The sequence below is a fragment of the Dama dama genome, chromosome 20 (genome assembly GCF_033118175.1).
Source record: "Dama dama isolate Ldn47 chromosome 20, ASM3311817v1, whole genome shotgun sequence".
In the NCBI taxonomy this organism is placed as follows: domain Eukaryota; kingdom Metazoa; phylum Chordata; class Mammalia; order Artiodactyla; family Cervidae; genus Dama; species Dama dama.
Window position 1 is genome coordinate 98,229,381 of NC_083700.1, and position 20,712 is coordinate 98,250,092.

A 20,712-nucleotide genomic window follows, 5' to 3' on the forward strand; every position below is an offset into this window, starting at 1 on the left:
TTTGGTGCCATCAAGCTGGGCCTGGGGCTGTGAAGGGCCTTCACTGGACTCCAACCAGGGTGATTTGTCATCTGGGTGCAGAGATGGACAGAACTGGCAACTGGACCTGATTCTATAGTATTCACTGCGCATCCCAGAGGAGATGGGTGTGTCTTAAGAGTTGGGAGGCAGGGTCTCGTGTGTGTGAGAACATGTGAAGGAAAGGAGTCCGGAGTCATGAAGATACTCTGGGGTCTTGAATTTTAGCAGTATCTTCTGTCAAAACAAGCTTTCTGTGGTGGGCAAGACCGCCTCTGCAGCTCTGAGCACCTGCCCAAGCACCCAGACAGTTGCTCACCCCCTGGTACTGGTCAGCCGTGAGGATCACCGCTTGACCAAGCTCCATCACAAGTGGTGGCTGCCCAGCCTCAGTTCCCCGACTTGAGGGTCCACCTTGGATAAAGGGGGGTCCTTATTGTTTGTTTGATCTGGGCAGTAGCTATAGCAGGCAGTGGTCACTAGGATGGTAAGCAGACACCGCCACAGGGGACTATGTTGGTGACTTTGGTCCCTGGATCACTTCAAGGACTAGAAAGGGACAGAGGTTTGGGGATTATGTTTTCACTTGAGCTTACAGACTGTTCCAGCCCTAGACCAGGGGATAGAGCTTGCATCCCCTCCGTACCCCCAAGCTCTGACCTCTCCTGTGATTAATGAGCTGACGATTCTGCATCGATAAGGAATTAACCTGGAGCCCCTACCCATCAATAGTCAGGAGTCCAGGTCCTGGCCCCACCCCCCACCCGACAGAGCTCCAGGGCCCCTGAGCAGACTAACCCCACACTGCTTTACAAAGCCGTAGCCAAGTCCTTTTCCCCACATGGCTGCCAGGAATTAACCCCTTAACTGCCTCTGTTCCTACCACCCCATCATCTTCCCCTCCCTGTCCACATACACAGAGACAGCAGCTGTTTATACTGGTTTAATCCATGTCAAATGTAGTTTACAAAGGGAAAGGACAAGTACCTTTGTATAGAATATACAGACACAGCATCACACCATGGGGCCCACAGAAGGGCAGGGGAGACCACACTTTTCCCGGGAAGAGTAGCTCTAATCCCAGGAAAGGTTCTCTGCGGAAGGCTGGGGAGCCAGAAGCACCCTTGACCAGCCCAGTCTCAGCCCCTGCTTCAGCTCGGTTCCCACGTCTGTGCCTCCCCCCTCCCCCAACTCCTTACCAAGAGCCCCAGGAGCTAAGACTAAGGAGAGGATCATGTCCCTTGGGGCACGTGCCCCACGTCTGGGAGAAGAAAATATACACCACTGAACACCGAGCACATGGGAGAGGGAAGGGACACCAGGGAGAGGGGGGTGAGGCAGGCACCCCAAGAGGTGGATGGGCCGAGCCCCCAGCCAGCCCTGAAGGAGGCACTGCCCCCAGGCATTCTTAACAAAAGAAGAAAATCATACAACCAAAGGAAAGGGGAAGGGGTAGAGGGCGGGGAGTTGTCTCATTTATACACAACATTGTAAACATACACGGTCTATATTACATGTGCTTCAGTCTGGTGTTTGCATGTCTGTCCGTCTGGGGGCTGGATCTCAGGAGCCTTGCTTGACAATACTCCCCCGACCCCCACCTCCCTGCCCCACCCTGGGAACAGAACCCAGAACAGGTATGGTCCCCAATCTTGGTGGGAGCCAGCAGGCAGGGCCTGGGCCTCAGCCTCCATTCTGGCTCCAGAGTCCTGTGTGTGTGCGTGTGTGTGTGTTCATGTGTGTGCATGTATGTACATGGGGAACCTGTGTGCAAGTATGTACAAGGGGGCATCTCATCACAGGCAGGGCAGGTAGGGCGCTTGAGGCAAGGCCTGCTTGGGGTGGCCAGCTCACAAGTAGATTCTCCGCAGATCTCCGGGCGCTGTGATGGTGTTGCACTGAGGGCAGAGCTTCTTGGCACCCTGCGGGGAGAATGGGGGCGGGGGAGGGGCCCTCCAGTTAAACCCTGGGCCACACATTTGATCGTGTGAGCCCAGGCCTGCAGCCTTGTCTCCCTACACCCGTTGTGTGCCAGGACCTCGTGGGCCTGTCTGCGAGGGCTGGGGAGGCCTGGGCAGCCTCTGTGAGCAGGCAGGCACGCTCCTGTGTTGGGGGGACGCCAGGATCAAACCGCCTGGCTAGGCCCGCAGCGGGAGCCCCGGTAATGAGAACAAGGCTGGGTCCAGCTGTGGCTGCGGCGGCCCTAACGAGATTACACGCGGCCTTTGATCAGGACACAGAGCCCACGTCCGGGCCTTTTATTGCTGTCTCCGGGCGACATTTTAATGGCTGCTCCTGAGCGAAGAACAGGGGCAGGAGCAGAAGGAGCTTAGTAATGGGAGGGGGAGGGGCTGAGGCCCTGGTCCTGCTTACCCACACCCAGCCTCCTCCTGACTGGGGATCTCACTGCTAGATGTAACACGGGGGTCTTCCAGGGTGGGGGCTGGGTGAAGGTAGCAGACAGAGACCCCATGGATGGGGAGACCTGGATAAGCCTGGTGTGGGGGAGGGGAGAGGCTCATGAGCTTGGGGATGAATATCCTGGATTCAGGCTGTGGTCTGTGCTTCTGCTCCGCCTACTCCTTGCTCGTTCTCCCCCCAGGCAGGCTCAAGCATAAGCATGGACATCTGGGCAGTAACCCAAAAGGCTACCCACTCCCAACCCCCAGACCACTTCACCAGGGTCCGCAGCCAGCACTCCTCACAGTGCACATGCCAACACTGGATGGACGTCAGGGGCATCGAGTATGAGTCCTAGGGAGAAGATGGGCAGAGAAGGGAGGGGTCACTCTGAGGCATCCCACCCTCCGAAGGGCCCAGCTTGCCGGGCACAGACCCTCTCCAACCCCCAGGGAGCACTGAGGCCCAAGCAGGGACATGCGAGGTTCCCTTCCTCTCACCATGCAGATGAGGCATTTGTAACGGTCCCCACGGGATAGCTGCCGTTCAAGTTCCCTGACCCGAGCCTTCAGGGCCTCAAACGTGGTCACAGCTGAATCTTCGGTGATTCTGTAAGGAGGATGGCACAGTTGCGCAGGCAGCAGGCTGGCATCTCTAATTTGAACCTCCAGCCCACAGCTTCCTTGGATTCCAGAACCACATGTACCCATGTCTCTTAGACCTCCCTGCTCCCCCATCCCACTCACATCCTAGATCCACAAACTCCACATTCCAGACCCGCGCCCCTCACCTGCCTTGCTCCTCCACCTCCATCCTGGTGAATTTCTAAACCAGACATCTGGGAACCATTCTCGACACTACTCCTTCCCAGGCACCCCTGACATCCAGCTCCTCATATCTGTGGCATCTCCACTCCTTTCCACGCTACCACCCCTAGTTCAGGTGCTCATGACTGTGCATTACACCAACCTGAATGGCCCCTCTGCCTCCAGTCCCCATTCTCCTGGCACCTACAATTCTGCAAACCTGACCACTTCTACTGACACTTCCAACATTTCAGTGTCTACCTCAGAGTAAAGCTCTAGCAAACTCCTACAAGTTTACAGGGCCTCCTTGGCCTGCCCCCCACCAGCCATGTGCCTCAGCACCCTGCCACGTGCCTTACGTTCCATCCATGTCAAATGCGAGTTCTTCCACATGCCCCACCATTTTTCACTCCATTGGCCTCTCAAGTACTTCCTGCTTCTTCTGGATCACCCCACCCTCTAACTCTCTAGTTCCATCTCATCATTTAGGCCTAGTTTCCACCTCCACCCAGAAACCTTTTCCAAGCCTCGGGCCAGTACCCCACTGGTGGGGCTGCCCCTTTTGTGCTCTTCCACTGTGCTGGACTTCACTACAGCAGTACAACTGCAAATGCCTGTCTCCTCTGCCAGACTCGTTTCCCTGAGGGCAAGATGATCACTCCACCAATACTGACTCTGGACATCAGCCCCACTCCAGGCATGGGAGTATGAGTAAACACCTGCTGAAGAAATAGCTGGTCTAACCCCCAGGGAGAATGAGAGATGGGGATCTGAGGAGGCCCACATAATCTAGGTCCCTGGGCTGGAGGCCTAGCCTACATTAACGGCTCCTAGCTGTTTTTTCCTAGGCATGTCAGATGTCCTAGTGGTCCTCACCTGTTGTCCAATCCCTGCACAAATCCTGCAACTTCCCGAACTCTCTGAGCTGCAATACTGAAAAGGGAACAGCTTGGACAATTCTAAGGAGTGATCTTTCCCACCACTCCTAAAACAAGTCAACAGAACCCAGAGGAACTCAGAGGGGGAGGAATGTTTCCTGGAGGAGTAGAAAAGATGGTACTGGAGATGAGCTTCAGGGAATAATGATATAATACAAATAAAAGAGCTAAATTTTATTAAACACTTACTAAATGCCAGGAATTTTACCGAGGGATTAAAAATTATTATCTTATTTATACCTCACAAAAACCCCATGGGGAGATCCTAACGCTCCCGTTTTATATATGAAGGAACACTGGAAAAGACCCTGATGCTGGGAAAGACTAAAGCAAAAGGAGAAAGGAGAGGCAGAGACTGTTAGATAGCATCACTGACTCAATGGACATGGTCTGGGAGACAGTGCAGGACAGAGGAGTCTGGCATGCTATAGTCCACAGGGTGCAGAGTTGGACACAACTCCACAAAAACAACAAAAGCACAGAAACATAAGTAGACTACCCGAGGTTCATGCACAGTGGGGGAGATGGGATTCAAACTCCGGGAGACTGATTCTGGAGTCAACCAGTAATTGTGTGAATAACCATTACTCTACACTGGCTACAACCAGGAGGAGATAAGCCTCCAGGCTGGGAGAACAGTGGGAACCAAGGCCAAGGGCCCCTGGCCCCCATCTGGCTGGAAGGCTCACTTGTGGATAAGCAGAAGGTTGCTACACTGGGAACCCAGTGTCCAAGACCTCAGATGCCACAATCAGAAAGGGAAGTTTATCTTACACTCAATTTACAGGAAGTTGAGGATACTGGAGGAGGGCTGTAAAGGATAACAGCTGAGGTTTAGAAGGTGTATTCAGTCAACTGAAGTAGACTCACAAGGGCGGTGTGTGGGCCAGGACCATCTCCTAGGAGGTGGTCTATCTTGCCAGCCTTGGGGGGCAGTGGGCCCAGAAAGTCTGGAAGCTTCCAGGTAGTCTATCCCTGCTGGGCATAGGTGCAACAGGGGGCATGTGGAGGATGGTGGGAAACACTTAAAGGGCAGCAGCAAACTCTGATCTCTGACCGTTCTCTCTTAAAGGGGCACCAGCAGTGACACAGAATGCCTCTCCCTGATGCTGTGTCCCTGTATCAGAGATGCCCCAGATCCAGCACTTCAGCAGTCCATGGTTCTCTCTGCCTTGCCTCTCTCCAAGCAACCTGAGAAAGGCTCTGACCACAACCCCTTCTGGAACTGGTGGGTTTCCTGGGAGCATCCCTTCAACTTTCCAGCTCTGGAAAGCCTTTACCATACTCTCCTTCCTCATACACACTTGCATAGCTGAGTCTTCACCCTGGCATCTTGTGCAATGCTGTATGTGCCACCCCCATCTGGATTGCTGGTATGTTCCTGGCAAGGAGACAAGGATGGGTAGCTGTGCTTCCTTCCTCTCCAAGGACCAGGCTGATCTGGTGTGGTTACTTCAATGATTGGGAAACCAAGGCCTGGAACTGGGGGCAGCCTACTCCAGAGTAGAAAACTAACTCGAAAACCCTAAACCAGAGAATGAGCTAGAGCTGGGAAGGCAAAAGCCATGAGTCCAGAAGAGCCATTTCCCACTCCCATCTCCAAGGCCACTCCATCCCCATGGTGGATCTGCTCAGCACGTAACTGGCCTCTACTCTTTGCTCTAGTGAAATACCCAGTCCTCCAGACCCCTGATCCAGGGAGGCTGTGAGCTATTCTGGAGCCCCTTGAAGGCATGGGGTGGAGAATTTCTTGGAAGAAGCCATGTCATCTTGTGTTTCTCCTTCCCCTGGATGTGCAAAAGATCCAAGATGGGAACCCATAACATGTCTGGGAAAGAGAGACATCATGGGGACTGACATCAGCCAGACCCATCGGAGATCTCTACACATGACTGAGCTGGTCCCCAACTCATCCCCGAGGGCCCCGCCCACTGGTGCCTGTGCTCACACAGGTGGGACAGAAAGCCCAGCTCCCCCAGCCCTCAGTGGGGTAGGACCTTCATGGATGGCCACTGGCTCTGGCCCCCACCTCCCCCTCCGGCGCCATCCCTGATTAATGATCTTGTCTTTCTGATTTATGAGCAGCCCCTCCAGATGAGGGTGGGCGCCCCTTACAGCCCCGCCCGCCCCGCTCAGCTGGAGTAGGAGAGAATTATTAAATAAACATCCATACGTCATTCCTCTCCCCCCAAGCTGGTTGCACCGAACCCGTGCGGCCCGCTCCGGCGCTGACACGGAGCAGCTGCGGTGATTCATGGGCAGCCGGGCCCTGCGCCGCGGCCCATACATCATGCCAGCAGCACTCGCGGCCCTGGCCGAGATAAACTGATCAACCACAACGGGCTGGAATGAATTTATGACAACACAAAATGGAGGGAAACAAATGGGAGGTGACCCTGGGCCACCGACCCGGCCCTGCACTGGCCTGCAATCCACTCTCCTGGCAGGAAGCAAGATGGAACACTGGCCCTGGAATGAAGAGGCTGCCTTTTAACCCCGGGCAACCTAGACTTCAGAGGAGGGAGGGGCAGGTGTGAGGAGTTAGGCAACAGCCAAGAGCGGCAGCAGCTCCAGGCAGCCAGAACCGAACAATGCCACCTCCTGGGGCCAGAACTGGCCTGCCTGGGCTTCTGGAAAGGCAGTAAGGTGTGCTGCTGCTTTCGAATCCTGGTGGCTCCTGGGGATCCAGGCCAGGGGTGGCCCAACCCTAAGGGAAGTGCTAACAGATCCCCTTTTCCCCTGCCAGAGAATGCAGGCCAAAAACTCCTACCAGAAGTGATGAGACCCAATACTCCTGCCTAAAACCCACACTGCAAGCGCCGCCCAGGACAAGAAAAATGAAACCAATTTAGCTCCCGATTAAGAAACAGAAACTGGAGATGAATCAACTGTGCCGGCTGGGCTGGGCGGCCATACATCACATTCCCCGGGGAGGCCCCTGCAGCAGGCAGGCGGGCAGGCCGCCTGCTCCTCCCTCCACCAAGGCTCCCAGGGCCGTGGCCCAGTGATCAATTCAGAGAGTCACGCTCAGCACCAGCTGGGCCCCACTGTCGGCTGTGTGCCAAGGCAGCAGGCCTTCCTGTTGGCGAAGGGCCCCCTCCCTCCCACTGAGCTGTGGTCCTTGGGGTCGGTCTCCCTCCTGGCCACTCACTTCTCAATGTCACTGTTCTTGCAGGTCTTCTGCATGGCCTCCTGCTTGCTGTTCTCACCGTTGCTCGTAGATGGCATCTCTGCTGGGACAGAGCGGGAACTCACACTCTGGCAGACTGGGCAGCACAGGTGAGCGGTTGGGCTTCAATCAGTCACCCTCCTCTGCCCCCGCTCACCTGGGTCAGGACTTACCATCACTGGCCCATTTAGAGAACTCAGGTGTGATGCGTGTGCTAGGAGGGCCACCGCTAGAGGAAAGGCAAGAGGAAGAACAAAGTGAGCCCCGAAGGCAGGCAGGACGGCCCTGAGCGCGGGCGCTGGGTTCACCCTGCCGCGGGGCCTCCCTTCCCTTTCTCCCACCCGTCCACGCCTGTGCCCACACTTGCTTTAGGACTGCGCCCCGCAGTGCCTCTCTCTCCTTGGCTTCGCCAGGCTCCTCGCCTGTGCAGGGGATGACGTCAGCCTCCGTGTATCTGGCAAGGTGGTCAAGGACAATGGATCCTAGTTTGTGGTGGGCAGTGAGGGCTGAATCCCCAGGAGGGCTGCCCCTGGCCCACGCTGAGACACTGACCCTGGGGGTTTTTGCATGGGTGAGTGACTGGAGGTGCTTGTGGCTTTCCTCACTCCCTCTGGCCTGTCCCACCAGTCCCGCCTTGTCCCGCAGCGCCCCAAGGATACTGTGGCTTCCCGTACTCCAGAGTGTCATCCCCGTCCACATCCAGGTCAGCGTCACTGTCCGGATTCTCTTTGCCGCTGCACATGACGAAGCCAGAGCCTGTGGGAGGCAGGGTGTGAGGAGGGCCAGGGGCCAGCAAGACGAGGCCAAGGATCCCCCTTCTGTTCCCGAAGGCAGGGGTCAGGTTTGGGGCTAGGTAAGGTCCGACAGAAACTTGGGCTTGGGGAATAGAGAGCACTTCGGTGCTCTCAATCCTGACATTACAGTTCTTTTCACTCTGCATACCTCAGCCTTCCCTGCACTGCCTGCTGCTCCAAGTGGTCTTTGCTCATAAACCAGCCCATTCATACATTATGTCAAGTCCTCAGGAGACACCCATTCTAGGCCTGCTGTCCACCTGTCTTCCACATCTAAGAGCAGGAAGAGGACAGACAGGTCTACAAGGCCACCCCAACCCAGGACCTGGGCATCCCGTGCCCCATGGTCCATCCGGGCAAGTCTACCAGAGGGGAGAGTAGGCTGGCAAAGGCCTGTCAGAGCCATACAGTGGAACCCTCAGCCAATGTCCTGATTTTGGCCGGCAGGTCCTTGCCAGCAAAAACACCAGGCAGCTGTTCAAATATTTGGTGTCTGAAGCGCCTGACATTAATTATTCATCCCCACCTCACTCAGCCCAGATTCCTGGACAAGTGCAGTTATAAAGGGATTAAGAAGGGACAGCCGAGGGAGGACAGGCATGCACACCTGCTTCTCAAAGCAGTCCCTGGACGCAACCCGGCTGGGCGGAGGCAGGGCCAAGGGCTGGGCAGGCAGCTGACCCCACCAAGGTGTATCTGGCACAGCAACAGGCAGACTCTCGGCCAGCGGTGGGAGGGGTGGTGGTGATGCAAGGGGCTGAGTTGCTGAAGCTGCCCCAGGCCCACTCACCTGCCTTGTGTTCTGACTCCCAGAACCACCCTTCGTGATAGCCCAGGGCCAGGGACCACAAAGCTGCTTCTCCCTGCTCCTGCCTCCTCCCAGTGGTTCTGGTCTCGGACCACATCACATGAGCCAGTGGAGTGGACAAAAAGGACTGAAAGCGATGGGATCTGGGGTGAGTGGAATCGATGCAAAGCAGCTCAGAGTTCTGCCCAATGATCTCAGAAATTTTTTGTCCATTCTTCCCACTTTCAGGGCCTTACACATTCATGAAGAAAACAGGCTTGTAGTGCGTTGTCAAGCCTCTCATCTATTACTTCGTCCTGTTGCCACAGAGTCCTGACCCTTCTCTTCCCTGCTCCAACACTGCCTGTGGCTCCTCACTGTGCCTGAGACCAATTCCTACTCTTAAGCCAGGCTTGCTACACTCTAGATGCCCTCACTTCTTCACCTTCTCTCATTTTGCTCCCTAAGTCCCACATACACAGACAGACGACTTACTCCACCCTCCAGTGTCACCCTGTCTGTCTGGCTTGTGCTCTCTCTCCATCTGGAATGTTCTCCATCTTTCAAGCCCATTTCAAAAGCACTTTCTTCCTGATCCTTCTCTACTCTACACCTCCGGTTTCTGGTCTCACAAAGGGCCCACCCATCCCAGAGGTAAGCAGCACCAGAGAAACCACTAAAAGGTACTGCCCAGCTCCACCCCTGCCCGTCTGTCCTCATCTGCCCTCCACACTGAGGCACAAACAAACTCAAGGCAGCAGGCAGGTCAGCAGCAGGGCCATTAAGCTGAGAAAACACCAAGTTACAGCTCTGTCTCCTATTCACAGCCAAGTGTCCTGACAAGCAATTCCCACCTTGTGGGTGAGTGGCACCTCTATAAACCCTCTGACAGTTTGGGAGACAAACTCTGCCATCAATCAGAATGTAGCCATCAGGTTCACTTAGAGCCTGCGCCCCTTGAGCCCTGCCAACCCCCCTCCCCCAAGTGCAGGCAGCTCAGCAGTCAGCCTCACATCTTCGGCTTGGCCAGACCCTGCCCAGCCCTGCCTTGTGGGTGCGTGAGAAGCAAAGCCAAGAATCCTGGCACCACTCCTCAGTCCAGTATGGCTCCCATGGCAAACCTGAGAAAATGGGGCACTCCCAAATTGCCAGGAAAAGTCCAGGCTTCTCAACACATAAAGCAGCCCAGTGGCTGGAAGTCTTTATCTCTGCAGTCTCATTGCCTGCCAGGCCTGGACCAGGTCTCTGTAGTCTGGTGGAACATAGCTATTTTGGTTCCCAGGGCCAGTGTGTTTTATCATGCCCCTAGAACTTTGTATTTCTTGTTATCTCTGCCTAGAAGTGTCTCCCTCTTGGTCTATAGAACACATTCCTGCTCATTCTGCAAGTCTGACTCTTCTCAATCATGCTTTCTATTCATGGTGCCTATACATAGTAGTTGCTCTACAAATACTTCCTGAATGAACTTGCTTCAACATTCTCTCAAACTTCACTGAACTCATCCTCTGCCTGGCTTGACACTGAGGACGTTGTTTCCTGATCTGATTCCTATGCTAAGGTGTTGAGTACAGATGAAACTTCCCTAGACATTTCTACAGAGGGGCCCCCTTCTGCGGTGTCCACCCAGACTCCTGTACAACTCCAAATTCACATGTATTACCAAGTATTGTCACTGTCGTTCACTAGATTGAAAGCCCAAGTCTGTGATCTAAGCATTACCTAGCACAGAGCTGGCCAGGCCCACCACAGGTGCCACATAACACCCCCGAGCAGTGACGGCTAAATGCCGACGGTGCTGTTCTGTTAGATGCTGGGAGCCCTGTGACAGAGGCAGGCCCAGGCCCGATCTGCCGGTGGCCTGTAAAAACCTCTCCGGCCACAACTTCATTTCACAGACCCCATCTCTCAGGTAGGCAACAATCTCCCTCTCCGACCACCCTGACAGGATGGAGAGCACGACACATCTTGTTTGCCAAGGAAAAGGCCTGCCTTTGGTCAGAGCAGCTGACTCTGACCCTGACCCCCTCCTCCAGCAGACAGATGTTGGGAGCCTCTCCCTACCCCTCAGGTGTTCAGAACAGGCTGCCACTGCCAATTTCACTCCTGTGCTGCCCCAGCCAACTCCAACCTCCTTCCCAGCACATTAAACTTTATTTTCTTAATGAAATGTCACTTGCTGACTTCTGGCAGAATCATAATAAAAAGAAACAGCCATAAAGCCATTTTATGCAGACAGGGCCCCCGCCAGCTTACCCACCCCACACACACATACTTTGAGAAGGCGGCTCCACAGTCATTTTATGTTCTCAGCTGCTGGAATATCCCAAGCCAGTACTCAGAAGCAAGATGGCACAGAAATCGCCTTTCCAAGCCTCTGGCTCCTGCTCTGTGAAGCTCCAGGGTAACAGGCAAGCTGCCACTCCTGCTGCTACTAGCCAAGGCAGGGATTCTGCCTTCAGACCCTGCAAGATGACCCAGAGCACTCTGCAGTCACTGGGGAGTCCCCGTGCTATGGCTCAGACCCATGAAGGGCTGGGTGCTGTCCACAGGCAGACTAACCCTGATGATCAGTGATGCTCAGCAGTGGGTGCCTGGTCCAGGGAGGGCGGGCAGTGCAGAAAAACCTCTTCCCTCCAAGTGGATACTCAGCAATAGAGAGGGAGAGGATTAAGTGCATAAATGATAAGCAAAGCCTAAATTTTATAAAAATGACCCATCTCTCATAAACTGATTTCTTCTTGGGTCATCGCAAAGAGAGAAGGAAAAAAAAAATCAGCGTTAATTTGATCAATTGATTAGATGATCGATTGTGAAACTGGAGATGCCCACTGACTAGGGGCAGTAACGTCCTGGAACTTGAAACCACAAAAAAGGAGCCATCGATTTCCTCACCTGCTGCTCCCAACAAAACCAAAGCCCAGGGAGAAAGGCGTCCTGGGGCCTCCAGAGGCCTGAGCTCTCCAAAGGAGGGGAGAAGGGGGGCAGTGCGCAGCAGCAGCTTCCGGAGAGTTTTACACTGGAATTAGTTACAGATGCAGTTACGGTGTCTTGTGTAAACGCCATCGATTGGGGAGCTGACAGTCTGGGGAGCTGCGATGCGGGACAATCAATCGGCCTGCAGTGTCACCTGCCACCTCGCTGAACAGTTGACAATGCAATTATCCAGTGTGGAGGCAGGGAGTTGGCGTGTGTCAAACGCACTTAGCCACTTTCCGGGCCTCCTCGATAACGCGTTTCACTGCCTCACGTCAGGAGAGGCGCAGAGAGACAGACGCCGTTTAAAACCATTGATACTTGTTCCTTCTGCCTGTACTCCCTCTGTCCTGGCTTAACAATTGTGTTTCCAAAAGGCGATTAAATCCTCGTCAGTTGCCACAGGGGACAGAAGGTGCCCTGCTCCTTGCCACCCCTCCTTGCTCCTCCCACCAAACAAGATCTAACTCAGGGTGGTAAGGAGGTAGAAAGCAGCAGCATGGACACACTCCATTCCAAGACTGCCTCCGGCAGTTGGCTGTTCCAGCACCTGTCACTGACTGTACCAGGCAGCCAGGCTGCCCTGGGGGACATTTTGAGAATCTGGGGCTCCCATCTTTTGGAAATCAACATGCCGAAGGAGGCAGCAGCTAAGGCCAGGCCAATTTCTCCAGGCCCTGGACTCAACAACACCTCTCAACCCCTTGACCCACATTCTGGCGCTGAAGTTTTACCAAGCAATAGCCAGTTAACAGATCTGCGCCACAGCTGCCCCACCTTTCCTCTCCATGGTGTCTCATCCCAGGCCACATGGAGCCAGTCTAAATCCAAGGCAAGAACTCAAGTAAGATGCAGTCCCTAGGCGAGGATTGGGGCAGGGCAGAGGCCTGGACAGCGGGTTCTCTTAGTAGCGTCCCTGTCTCCACCCATCCACCTGTTTGATTCAAAGGGGCTCAAAGCTGGATTCCAGGGACGCATTTCCTTCCAGGGCTCAAAGATTGAGCTGCAGGACCTTTCACTTCCTGCTGCCTCCTGGGAAATCCCTCCACCTTGTCACCCGAATGCCCACTGCACCACTATCAGGTCATCTGAAGCCAACCGTTCCATGTCCTCTCTCCAGCCTGTCCATCCCAGAGATAATGAGCTCCAGGCTCCCCTAATCCAGCTAAGTGAACATTCACTGGCGAACAAGACAGGGGAAGGGTCAAGGCTCCCACCACAAGTCTCTTGTCCGGGACGAGGAGCTGGATACAGGCAGGCATGGGTTTGTCCCCAGGGGCTGTATAACTGGTTCCCACTGTGGCCCAACCTAGAGGCCCCTTGCTCTGCCCAGGGCTGGCATGGGGTGCCTGAAGAGCGTCTTTTTTTCCCCTAATGCTGAACTCTTTTAGGGAAATGTTGGTGAAGCACTACGGTCTGTGCGCCGCCCTTTATGCAATTATAACTGAGTGGGAAAAAACAGCACTAGCAGGCTAGCAAACCCAAGGTTCAGAGAGGACAATCCACAGCTCACACACACAGCCCAGGGTGTCCCCTAGAACTGAGAAGGCCACCGTGTTTCCTAAACAAACGTTTCTTTCAAACTACTCTCTTGAAACCATTCAGTATCTCTTCTTTTAGGCTCTTGAAGATCCACATATACCTGGACCTATCCCAGTCCTTACCTGTTCTGTCTGATCCTTCATTTGGTCCTACAATACCAATTTCAAGGCCTCCCAGGCCTGAGCTCTCTGTGTCTCAGTAATCACAGGTCCCATCTTTAAGGCCTATTCTCCTCAGTCAAGTGTCCCACCAATAATTCCTGCTTGTTCATTGGCTCCGCGGCACATTACATTCAAAGGAACTCATCTGCTCCACCAGACCAGCCCCCATTGGGCCTGGTGGGAAGCCATGCTGAGGATGATGAAGGGACCCTGGTCTGGGAGGAGGGATAGGCGATGATCAGATACAGGAACTTATATGCAATTCTTCAATTCTTTCATATCTAACAAGGACAGCAATCTCTGTTCTGTCAGCACGCACAGTGCGGCTTAAATGGGCCTCGCTCGCCTGCTCATCTTGCCTCTGCTCCCTCTCTCTCAAGTCGGCCGGGCAGCTTCTTCAACCGGCGTTATCACTCCCTCTAACCGGTCTTGGCAGGCAATCTAATTCCTCCTGAAAAGGTCACCGCCATTTTAACTGCCTTTCAATCACATTAAGCACGCGCTGCCCGGCTTGTGGCCCAGCCCGCCCGGCGGGCGATCAATGCGCTGCACTGACACCAGCCCGCCTGGCGGGGCCACACCCAACCCCCCAAGAGTTGGGGCCTCTCGGTCCTGGCCAAGGAGGGTAGACTGACAGATGGCCAGCTTCTGCAGACAAGGTTTCGGGGGCAGAGGCGGTCAGGATCAGCCAGGGCCTCCTTTGATAGCATCCCCCTACCGAGGAGCCTCAGCCTCCTCCGCTCCACTGCGCCCTGCTCTCTGCCTCGTGGCCCCTGCTGATCTCGCTGTAAAACAGCCTTTCAAGTCTGTCTGTCTTTTGACTGCACTAAGCTGTTTAAGAGGCGGCAGCAGCTTCTATCAGGAAAGCCGGAGCAATTCTCTGCAGATAAAGGCACCTCCGGGCCCTGTTCCCTCTTCAAGTCTCACTCTCATTCTCGCTCTCCAAATCGCTCAAAGAAAAACCCCCTTTGAACTCTTCTCAGGAATTCTTGAAAGGAACAACCTCACCATGTAAACACTCAGGGAAAACTGACACCCGCCCAGGGCTGAAGAGCCCCTCACACCCGCTCTGCAAGTGGGCCCCAGTGCCTGGGAAATACATGGTCGTATGGGCAGGCCCCATGTAGCTTCATGTTCCTAAGCCTTGTCTGGAGCCCAGACGCCATCAGGTCCAGTTCTGGGCCAAGTAACCTGACCAAGAAGTTGCCACAGCAATGGAAGACATGAAAATCTGCAGCCACCAACAAAGCGAGCCCAGAGAGGCATCCTGGAACTGGCTGGGGACACCTGTGAGTACAATTCATAGGATCCCTGGCTTCGGGGCTCTCTGGGCCTCAGAAACTCTAGGACAGGACCAGAGAGAAATGGCAAATGGACATTCTCTAGCTCAGTCCTCAGTTTGGTCTGATTAACCTTTCTCATTTTGCCAATGTGAGAGAAGCCCCGAGGCATAACGCCACACCTGGGCTTGTGGCCTCTTCATGCAGCCAGTTTGCTCTGGACGGCACTGTAGGGACCACTTCTCATCAGCAGCCCTAGAAGCATAGCCCCAGTGAGGCAGAGACCCTCCTCTCAGCTGCCGCAATATTCCCAAGGGACCAGACACAGCGCTCCTCCCAAGGGTGCTGCCCAGGGAACTGGAGGCAGATGGGAAGCAGATTGGCTCACTTAATGACCACAAGCTGCAGTGCCAGCTGTGCCTGTGCACGGCGAGAGCGCTGAGCTGGAGGCTGGGCGGCAAGACAGCTCCCCCTTTGCCCTGCCCACGGCAGGGAGCAGCAACAAGAGGACACAGGTCTGGGTGCCTACCAGTCTGCTATTTAACCTGGTGGGGGTGGGGGACTTCCACTGGGCCAAGCCACGTCTCTCCAAGGATCCACGTGGGCGGTGGAGCTGGGGAGGTCCCGGCAGGGCCCTCTACAGCAAGTTCAAGGGAAGCAGGAGCAGCTGGGCACAGGCCCCGCTTGCTTCAGGGCAGAGGGCGCCCAGGGAGAAGGGATGGGATCACAGCTAAAATTAGATTCACCAATGAAGCTCATGGGAGGTCAAATTTTGCCATAACTCACTCTCTCCTCTGTAACTGATTTCCCTGACGTGGGGCTGAGGAGGAGGAGGAGGAAAATCCAATGTGTTTGCCTGGAAGCCCTCGGGGCCCCCAGTGCTGGAGGTGTACAGCAGGTTGCTGGATTCTCATTTATCAGCCTTAAGAGGGATGGAGTGATAAATGCATAACCGTCCCTTTAATATTTTATGCAGGTGCTAACGCGGCTTGGCTGTCACCTTCAATGCATCACCCGAGGCGGAGAGCCCCCCTCGTCACTCCTAGCTTGCAGCCTCACAATTCCATTTCCCCACCCAAATACATCCATTTTAATATGCACATCACAGGCAGGCAGCACGGTCACAAAGAAGCCCTGCCAGCAGCAGTTCCCACGTGGCCAAATGGATGACCAGCCACCAGCCCTGGTCTCTTGGCTCCCACAGATGGCTACCCAGCAGAGGCCTGGCCACCACAGTGCCACTGCCTAGGTGTCGGCTGCTTGTACCTCGGAAACCACCTTCCAGGAGAGTGGTGGCCCGTATCCGCTTCTGCCCGCACCACTCATACTCCTCAAAGCGGTTGCTGTTCTCATGCTCGATGTCCGCGGCATCGTCCTCAGCCATGCAGGAGCCTTCCCTCTGTGAAGAGCAGAGCAGGATCATGCGGGTCCCCGGCCACCCCGACCTGCTCCCCAGGGCCTGCGAGGAAGGCACAGCCCAGGCCCCCCGCTGCAGTGTGCCCCACAGGCCCCCAGCTCTAGGGCTCCTTGGAAGTAAACCAATTGCGAGGTCAAAGACCTGGGCTTTTCCCCAATAATTTTCCACTGGAGCCCCAGGGGAGGAGTGGGAGAGTGAAAGCAAAGGAAGAGGGCAAAGAACAGAGAAGAAGCAGCTGCTGAGACCGCGTGGAGACCCCAACAGCCCAGAGATTGGAGGCAGTCAGCGGCTAGTGTCAGGGGAAGGGGACGGGGTAGGTGGTGATGGCCCCTCTACCTTAGAAAGGCAATGCTCCACATGCCTACTCATCTCCTGCTCCGATCCTGCCAGGGGGCGGCTGCACAGGGGACATACCTGCCCTTCATCTTGCTTCCTCCGTTTCATTTTCCCAATCCGAGCTGCATGGAGAAACCGAAAACAAACCACACAACAGGCAGATGTCACTGGAGCTCCCAAGTCCCAGTGGGACTGACGTTTCCTGACCTCCTGCCAGCCACTAGCCCTCTGGCTCATGCCCAATCTCAGCCTCGTTATGCGGCACCTTCAGCTCCTTTGGGGTCTGGGCCTTGCCACGAGCACCTGGGGAGAAGACTGGTGCTAGGCCAGCCGAGTGTCCACTCTTTGGCCACAGCTGGCTCAAGCTCAACCCACAGCTGCCTACCTGTGGTGCTCAATGAGTCCAGTAAGCAAAAATGCTCCCCTTGGCACTTACTAGGTATCTCCCCAGAAGGCCAAGATCACAGGCTCTTTTAGAGTCAAGACACACAACTTTAGAGATCACCTCTTGGCTAGAATCCAAAGTCTCTCCAGGGGCCTGATTTGGCCAGCTGTTCACTTATCAGTTAAAACCGCTTTATTCCTGGGCCAGCAGGCCCGAGGTACAGCCCTCAGTGTCCTATACAGAATCATCCCAGGGAGGATTTCTCTCAGGTCCACTGGCTCCATTTTACAGAAGAGGAGATTGAGGCCCAGTCATAAAGGTACAGAGGGTCTGAGTCAGAGAGCCCAGGATATCCTGAGAGGGTAGCCCTTACTGTGCCTATCCAAACCTGTTCCATCATTTCTAATCAGTGAAGAGGGGCTGGCAGGCCCCCGAGGCAGAGGGCTGCCTGCCATGCTGTCCCAGAGGGGGCTCAATTCCAAAGTGCACACTGCAAGCCCACAGCACTACTAATTAATGCTGAGAGATGCAATCATTTCTAATTAGCTCACTAATCCCTCTCTGCAGCCCTCCTGTCACTGAAGCAGGAAGGGGTCAAAACAAGGGACTCTGTTCCCTCTATCCCCTCCCTTGATGCAGAGCTAGCCACTTGGAGACCAGACTGATTAGGGTGGGGGCGGAGTCAGCCAAGGAAGGAAGGGTTCCCCACTGCAAGGCCAGAAAGAACCTTCTTGTGGATACTGACCCTAGTGGAAGGCTCATCAATGCAGGCTAGGGAGTGAGATACTGGTGAATGGTGATGCATGTGACAGCTGGTAAGTTACAATTTAGAGCTTCAACTGTGTAAGATTTAGCTACCTTACTCAAGGAAGCTCATTTTATTCTATATCTGGAAACCAGGTTGCATTAAGCATTTTGCCAGATAAAGATACTTAAAGTTCAATCATGCAGTTGCCCAGGTAGCTACTGCTGCTGCTGTTAAAGTTGCTTCAGTCGTGTCCAACTCTGTGTGACCCCATAGATGGCAGCCCACCAGGCTCCCCTGTCCCTGGGATTCTCCAGGCAAGAACACTGGAGTGGGTTGCCATTTCCTTCTCCAATGCATGAAAGTGAAAAGTGAAAGTGAAGTCGCTCAATCGTGTCTGACTCTTAGCGACCCCATGGACTGCAGCCTATCAGGCTCCTCTGTCCATGGGATTTTCCAGGCAAGAGTACTAGAGTGGGGTGCCATTGCCTTCTCCGGCCCAGGTATCTAAAAAGTGGCAAAGGCAGGATAGGAAACCATGCCTTACTCCATAGCTTTGAATGCTCTCTTGTCCCAAGAGTGCCCCAACTGATCAGTATCAACAAAGACGGATCCTGTGAGTGTGCTAGGGCAGCACTTGGAACCCCAGCTACTGCCTGTTGAGGGCCTGAAGCAGGGAGCTACTCCAGAACAGGGTAGCCCTAGAAAGACCCAAATCAACAGGAAGGCCACCATCCCACCAGGACTAAGCATGGAGTTTGAGAAACCTTGGCCTGCAGCCTGGCCCATCTCCTCAGTTTCCGGTGCTCTCACTATAGAAGATGTGACCATGTTCTGGTGCCCACTTGATTTTGTAGACAAAGATCTAAACTCTTTCACCTTGACTGCCCTAATCCTTGGAATCTCAGACTCAGGCCACCTTGACACTCTAGAGCCAGGGCTGGGGTGGAGAAGGGATGCTAGATACCAGAAAGGCATTGAGCAAGTGACCCTGAGAGTTCGAGAAGGCTGTATGGAGCCGTGCGCCAGTACAAAGGTGCCTCCCCTAACTTGCCTAGAGCCGGAGGGAATGCCTCTTTGGTAAGAAGGAGACTATGAGAGACACTGATAATTGAATAAACAGGTGAATCTCACAGGACTGCTAAGTAAGGTAGGACACGGGTTGCTCTCCTTGCCCAAGCCACCCATGCCGGAAAACTCCTTGTGGTCCCAGGAAAGCACTCTGATAGACTGGGCATCACGTGGAAATTCTCAGATAAGCAAGGCAGGTTTGGTTCTTTTCTTGCCATCCATCTTCTAAGTCCTGAACTAAGCTTAGTAAAGCATGAGAGGGAAAAGTGTGCTCCCTACCTGGAAGCTTCCACTAATAGGAAAAGTCAAAGTATTGCCAAGGAGGCAGCATGGCATGGTCCAAGCAGCACAGGCTTTGGAGGTAGGTGTGTGTTTATCACTCAGTAGTGTCCAACTCTTTGCAACCAGGTTCCTCTGTCCATGGAATTCTCCAGGCAAGAATACTGGAGTGGGTTAACCGGTTCAAACCATGGCTTGGCTATACACCAGCTGTGTGGTTTTCAACAAATCGCTTCACCTGTCCCAGCCTCAGTTTTCTCATCTACAAAACGAGTGTTATCACTCCCTCTGTTATGATAAAGATGCTTAACATGGTGCCGGCCCATGATAAATGCTCTCCTTTTCCCAATCTGGGGCCCAGCCTGGCAGCAGAAACCAAGTGGCAGGAACTGGGGATCTTGAACATCGATGCCCTTACCAGCTGGTCCAGAGACCCCCAAGCCCCTTACATCCAACCCCCAGATATACCACACCCTAGTTAGCACAAAAAACTAGATCATCCAGTTTGTTCAGCAAACAGGAATGCTCCAGAGGTTTGAATCCAAAAGGTTGGGGGGGGGGGGGGTGGGGGGCTGTCAGGTAGTGCATACACAGCGTGCTTTCAGACAAGGCCTCTAAGAGCTGTTGAGCCCACGCTGATCACCTTTGTGAAATGTGGGCTGACTGATAACTCAAAGAGCCCTGGGATGAGTTAGTTCCTGTTGCCGTGGGAACTCCAGATCTCACTGCATTGTCAAGTCTCAGCAGAGAGGCTGTATTCACACGACTGGGCACTGATTAAAAACTGGAAGAAAAACATTCTCAGCGCCCTGCCGGCTTGTACAGTGAGGTCCCAGCAGTTTGCAAATTCAAAGCGGAGCTCCCAAGTGGAATTGTGTGGCTTGTTCCTCATTCTCCGCCACTTATTGTCCCCCAGGGTCCTTCAAGGCCTAGAGAGGCTCACGCAAGAGCTGGCAACCGTCATCTCCATTAAACAGATGGGGAAACTGAGGGCGGCAGCCTCAGTAGGCACACACTGAGGCGCTGTGATTGCGAGGAAACCAACGGGCCCTAACGTTGAAGAGACCCAGGCAAGCCAGGAGCTGCAGGCAGTGAGGGAGGGAGGAGGCCGGGGGTGGGGCGAAGGGAGGGGCTGCGCAAGACTCACCATTCAGTCGGGTCTGCCGGTTGGCTCGCACTCGCAAGAAGGTCTGGGAGAAAATCCCGGGCAGATGCAAAAAAGAGAAGACAGCGTCAGCGCGGTCGGGAATCCCAGCCCCCGCCCCAGCCCCGGACCCCGGTCCAGGCGTGCCCCGCCCCAAACAGCCCGTAAACAAACCTACTTCCTCCCTCCCGCCGGCCCCCCTGCTCCGCCGGCCGCTCCGGGCCCTCGGCATAGCCGCCGGGGGCTGCTCTAGCGGGCCCCGGAGGCCGCCGCGCGGTGCCGCCCCAGCCCCGGCCTCCGGCGCTCCGGGCTCCGCGGCCGCCCGGCCGGCGAGGGCGGCGATGCGGGCGGATTCCCCCCGGCTGCCCGGCGGCGGCGGCACCTCAGCTCCCAGCGGCGGCGGCGGCCATGTTGGCCTTGATCACGTGACCCGCCGCCGTCGCGCGCCGGGGGTGAAAGTTCAAGAA

At 54.9% G+C, this 20,712-nt stretch overlaps 1 protein-coding gene across 7 annotated transcripts; it reads right to left on the minus strand.

The window, feature by feature from the left end:
- Nucleotides 1-948: 948 nt before the first annotated feature.
- RNF220 (ring finger protein 220) lies at nucleotides 949-20,693 on the minus strand. 7 transcript variants are annotated; one of them, XM_061122111.1, is made up of 11 exons: nucleotides 20,628-20,693; nucleotides 20,249-20,291; nucleotides 16,622-16,743; nucleotides 16,135-16,267; nucleotides 7,991-8,087; nucleotides 7,699-7,785; nucleotides 7,505-7,560; nucleotides 7,314-7,395; nucleotides 2,919-3,027; nucleotides 2,698-2,772; nucleotides 949-1,940 (listed from the first exon to the last, which is right to left on the minus strand). In XM_061122111.1, exons 3-11 carry the CDS (start codon nucleotides 16,727-16,729, stop codon nucleotides 1,869-1,871), a joined length of 819 nt encoding a protein of 272 aa, XP_060978094.1. In that variant the 5' UTR covers nucleotides 16,730-16,743; nucleotides 20,249-20,291; nucleotides 20,628-20,693; the 3' UTR covers nucleotides 949-1,868. The 7 variants fall into 7 exon arrangements, with proteins under 7 accessions (XP_060978094.1, XP_060978089.1, XP_060978090.1 ...); XM_061122106.1 differs by lacking the exon at nucleotides 20,628-20,693 and adding an exon at nucleotides 20,424-20,557 and having other exon boundaries at nucleotides 8,006-8,087; XM_061122107.1 differs by lacking the exon at nucleotides 20,628-20,693 and adding an exon at nucleotides 20,424-20,553 and having other exon boundaries at nucleotides 16,700-16,743.
- Nucleotides 20,694-20,712: the final 19 nt, after the last annotated feature.

Excerpts from the sequence above, each read along its gene's own strand:
- RNF220 (XM_061122104.1), bottom strand. The coding sequence starts at position 20,477 with ATGCCGAGGGCCCGGAGCGGCCGGCGGAGCAGGGGGGCCGGCGGGAGG. Across the intron at positions 16,744-20,248 it reads CCGGCAGACCCGACTGAATG|CTCGGATTGGGAAAATGAAA; the intron begins GTGAGTCTTGCG and ends TTCTCCATGCAG. Across the intron at positions 7,786-7,990 it reads CTGGAGTACGGGAAGCCACA|ATACACGGAGGCTGACGTCA; the intron begins GTATCCTTGGGG and ends CCACCTTGCCAG.